Source organism: Akebia trifoliata, chromosome 15 (genome assembly GCF_017979445.1).
Source record: "Akebia trifoliata isolate Shusen 1 chromosome 15, ASM1797944v1, whole genome shotgun sequence".
Classification (NCBI taxonomy): Eukaryota; Viridiplantae; Streptophyta; class Magnoliopsida; order Ranunculales; family Lardizabalaceae; genus Akebia; species Akebia trifoliata.
The window spans coordinates 12,954,936-12,960,058 of record NC_141389.1 but is presented as its reverse complement, the minus strand read 5'-3'; the positions used below and the strand labels follow the sequence as shown (position 1 = coordinate 12,960,058).

General features: G+C 36.1%; 1 protein-coding gene across 1 annotated transcript; it reads right to left on the bottom strand.

The window, feature by feature from the left end:
* Window positions 1-579: 579 nt before the first annotated feature.
* On the bottom strand, window positions 580-4,211 carry LOC147384381 (IQ domain-containing protein IQM2-like). The gene is made up of 9 exons (XM_086425621.1): window positions 3,983-4,211; window positions 2,868-3,399; window positions 2,642-2,756; window positions 2,495-2,560; window positions 2,312-2,400; window positions 2,115-2,205; window positions 1,783-2,022; window positions 1,600-1,701; window positions 580-1,482 (listed from the first exon to the last, which is right to left on the bottom strand). The coding sequence occupies exons 2-9, from the start codon at window positions 3,314-3,316 to the stop codon at window positions 772-774; spliced, it is 1,863 nt and encodes a 620-aa protein (XP_086281747.1). The 5' UTR covers window positions 3,317-3,399; window positions 3,983-4,211; the 3' UTR covers window positions 580-771.
* Window positions 4,212-5,123: the final 912 nt, after the last annotated feature.

Here is a 5,123-nt window from a genome sequence, read left to right as displayed (position 1 = left end):
CATTTGCATCTAGCTAAAACTTTCTTCTTGTACGTACTGCGCACACAATATAATAACTGATGGAAATCGTTTTCAGATTTATGTGGAAATAATCCGATTAAAACAAATTTCAATCAGATATCATGAAAAGGAAGTTGGGATCTTCAAATGTTGGTAATTTTAGGTTCAATTAAAACCCAAAATTAAATAATAAGCTAATTAATATTTGAGAGTTTTACCTGAGATCATGGTTTTAAAACTCGTCCGAGACCGAGACGTATCGCCCGAGTTAACTCGGTATCGTGGCTGGACAAGACAAAAAATAACAGGTAGAGCACTACTAGTAGGCAGTGGCATACTCAATCAAATGAAAGATGTTCTTGTCTACAACACATCCCATGCTATCCCTCGTGAACTAAAAATCCATAACCCCAATTGCGAAGGGAATAACTTAGGCCAATGAGTCGATAACGTTTCATGTACAATATACCCAAACTATAAGAACCTTGATCCCCATACATGTGGAATGCACGAAAGCGATCTAAAATGCATATATTTGGTGCTAGATCTTGATAATGTTTTGCTTCTTAATTCAATGAGAATAAGAACTTCTCTCTATTTAAAGGGGCATTGAAACCCAACAAAAACTCTACAATTCTCATCCCATATTTCATTACGAGATCTACAAAAGAATAAATAAAGAATGAAGAAAAAAAAAAGAATTACAAAGATTTCCTCTATCATTTTCTTTACTCACAAAAAAAGAATAGATGGAACAAAGATATTCCCTCCTTATCTGAAATTTGTTCTCGTGTTTGAATGTGTTCCTCTCCACAAAGTGCTCGGTGTTGAAACCTTTGGGCTTAGGCCGGTGGTGTTCCGAGTCCCAGCACTTCTAGGAGACAAGTTCACTTGCTCTAAAGCACGGAATTGGAGCTCCGAGGGAAAATCCCTCACACAGCCAATTCGTGGCCCAGCTCCTGTTGTCCATTTGCAAGACAATTGCTTCCCTAATTGATACGATGTCATTCCTTTCTTCGAATTGATCCTTTGGAGGATCGACTCTTTTGGGACGAGTTCTTCTTCGTCCTCTTCTTTATCCTCCTCAAACAAATTCCTCTTAGGACCCATAAAATCTTCGTCTTCCTCCAACTCTAATGAATCTTCTGCAGTTTCATAACCACCCAATGGGGATTCTGCAGCAATTTCGCTGCAATTTGGTATCTCAAATAAATTATCCTTCTTGGGTATTTCAAGGTTACTCAATATTTGATTCAAACGGAGTGACAGCTTTGGTTTGGGTGTTAGAGGTTCGGTGTTGGTGTTTCCCTTACTAGCTGAGTTGGTTCTCTCTTGAATCATCAAATCCTCAACATTAGTATCTTCCGCCTCCAAATTGTTATTTATTTCTTGAGTCAAGTCTAGTGCGGATGAGTTGCTCCTAAGGCCAATAGAATCCCCATCTTTGCTCGATGATTCATCATCATCATCAGTCGGACTTTTCTGAATATAACAAAAAAAAAATTTCCACATCAGTTCTTAATCTTCTACTTCGTCTACTTTTTTTTTTTCAAATTAATTGCAGAAAGAAAAGTAAGATTTTTATTATATTTTTTTTACCTTGACATTGGTGAGATCCACATTGTGTTCGTTAAGGTACGATACAAATTCCTGAAAATTTTGTTCTGTTGGGCGATAATGTCCACTGTGAGGCCAGACTGCCTGTTTAAGGGAAAAATCTCGTTAAACATCCGTCCATAACCAAGAAAAGAAGAAAACAAATTTGGTGTTTCATTTTTTTACCTTTAGCATGCCATTTTCCACTACTAATCTCCCTGCCGCGGATGTGGCTCCACCAGCCAAGAAACTTGAATGCTGGAATCTGCCTTTCTTCTTCTGCCCAACATACAAGATCTTCGAAGTACTGAGAACAAAGATCCACTTAGCACCTTTGGGTCCATCGGATGTGTCGAGGAGCTTTCCACTTTGCTTGTAGTGGAACTTTCCATCCTCAACTAGAACTTCATAGGCTTTCCTTTCTATCTGTGAGATGGACCAAAAGTTTCAAATAAGTACACATTCTTTGATTTTGAGAGAAAAGAAATAGAGTGATCATGAAGGCAGATGAGACTTACCGGACCAAGATATTTGATGCATTGTTGTTGAAGCTTCAATCGGGGGCATTTTTCGACAAGATTGACCTCCTTTCCTTCACCTATATCTAGCCTGCATTTCCAAAGTTCAATTAAATTTTTTTAAATAAATCCGAGTTTCTAATTTGCATACACTTTTATGCAAAGGGAAGGGTTTTTTTTTTTTTTTGGAAACTTACCAATAGAAGAAGGGTTGTACACTCTCACAACGGAGCCATGTAACATAATAGAAATGAAGATTATGTCCATAACGATGACGTGGATCAATCTGTCAACATGAAGAAAGAACCCAAAATCAGCATGAATAAATGAACAACAACAACTTGTTCAGTTTAAATGACTTTTTTTTGTCTAAAACTTACCGCCTCAAGCCAATGTTGTAAAGCAAGTTTTTGAGCTTTATCATCCTTGGATAAACCTTTCCCAACCTACAAAAGAAGGAAATTTAGAGTCTCGGACAAAATTTAACAATTAATTAAGAATCCAAACTTGATTCATGATAAGATTACCTTAGCAACCCGAGTTCTTGCCCTCGACCAACGGGAAATGGCACTCTCATGTTTTTCAATGTGGAAGAACGATACAGAACTCCGCTTGAGCTCAACAAAATCTAACAATTTCCACCTAAAATAAGCATTGAAGTAAGAAACCCATTTAGATTTCTAAGAACTCGAAGCAAGAGAAAGCATTATAGATTAAGATGAAAAATGTAGGAATAATAATAATAATACAAACCATCGTTGCTCCACAAGAACCGCACAATCTGCAAGCTTCCGTCTTGTTCGGAAACTTTTATAAACTTTTTGCAACTTCAGCGCGGCTTCATGTTTCGGGCTGCCTGAATCCAACATGGGAAGTGATGGGTTTTTCTCGATAATGCTATCTGTTCTAAGAATTGGACTGTTGATCTCTTTGTTCTTGAAGCTATCAGGGGAAGGAGCCTTTATTGAGATCATGGCCTCCATTTCCCTGTTCTTAAAACTAAGAGATCCTTCGATGATCATCTTTCCAGAACCAAGCGATTTCAAGATCGTGGGTTCTGAATCTCGACCGTTGAAACTGACAGATTGAAGTGCTGTCCTCACATCATCACCATTGAAACTAATGGATCTCACAATGACAGTTTCAAAACCTTCATCTAGAGCATCATAATCAGATCCAGGGCAGGAAAAAGGTATCCCCATTTGATTAAAAAGAATGATATCTTATAGAAATCCTGACTGCCGAGACAATCTATGAGATCTCTCAACAGATGACCTCCCAAGACCTGTTAAAATAAAGCAATAGCATAGGAGTAAATCCTAAGAATGAAGAAATTTGTGTATCTAAAGCCATTAAATGGAAGATATATCAACATAAAGCATCCAAATTTATTAGTGTAGCTCAAATATATACATAGCAAATGATTGAGCTTCAAAAATGCAAAGTAAATAAATATCTGAACAAATAAAGCAACAAGATTGATCCAAATGTCTCAGGCAACAAAAGTCCATAAAACCCATTTCCATATAATCAAATTTACTAAGGAAATCCTTAAAAAAAAACAAACAAACATACATACATATAGCAAAAAGACCCATTTCATTATTTAACATATGGAACGACAATGTAAAGATCCCATCACCAAAAAAATACTTAAAAACTCACAAAACCCATTTCCATATAAGTGAAGTTAACAAGAAAAAAAAACAATATAACAACAATACACAAAACCATCTATAAACCCATTTTGAGTTTTCATGTTTATTTATATAAACCTTCATTAAAAGAAGAAAACAGAAGAACCCATTACCATAAACAGAACAGAAATTCACTAAAGCCATTAAAAATGGGGATTAGGACTCTCTTACCTTTGATCTGGGACTTGTGAGATTCAGAGAGAGAATATTGGTGACTCGGAAGATTAAAGAAAATGACCCAAATGGCAAGATGGGATTATTGGTGGGTATGAATATAAGAGAATCTGAATAAAATGGGAGTGAGACAGAGACAGAGAGAGAGAGAGAGAGAGAGAGAGAGAGAGAGAGATGTTGGTATCTTGGGGTTTGGGGGAGAACAGAGTAGCTTTGGCTTATAACATTTTTAAAGCTATTAAAACGTTGGTTTTTCCTTGCTCACTACAACCCTTATTTATATTATGGAGAGAAAGAGAGAGAGAGACACTTAATCCAACCACGTGATGTTGATGGAAGACGGTTTGCTTTCACACGGTCTAGTTTGAAAAACCATTACATGAAGCCCATAAGGCCCATTAGGCCTACAAATCTACCTTTAAAGCCATATCTCATTTTGATGTTTATATTTTATTTCATTTGTGTGTGTGTGTGTGTGTGTGTGTGTTGCTGGGAGGTTGAGATATGACCACCTACATTATGTAGGTCATATTGATTTGATATTTTATTTATGGGAAACCTAATAACATTTTACAGCTATTTTTACACTTTAAAGATGTTTGTTTAGTATTAATGAAGTTGACTTATCCATGCCACCCGCTATGGAAGAACTCATGCTTTCATCATACATGTTTAATTACAATTATCTTTACCTACCTCACTAGAGAAATTGATCTCACTTGAATGAATTTTAGTTTAAATCTAAAAGAATTCGAGAATGCCTTAAAACAAGATTTTTTTTATTATAATAAAAACGACAACAAAAAGACATTTGCCTTGATAGAAGATATAGAGCTCACGATAGAGTTAAGATATTGGAAACAGTCTATATTACTCTGAGCCATCGATGTCAAATTTGGTAACAAATATTATGTCTGAATCAATGTTAGAGTATTACTTTGGAGGACAGTTAGATGTACCCTCCACACAACCTCACTAATCAATTCAACTTGTGATCCCAGGTGGTATCAACAACAACAAAGCTGTCTCAAAGAGTTGGGTTAGCTCTCCAGTTCACTTTAATTGTCCATGTTCAAGTCTTCATTATTGAGAGTGGGTTCATATCTATTTCATTATATATGTACTTTTTATCAAAATG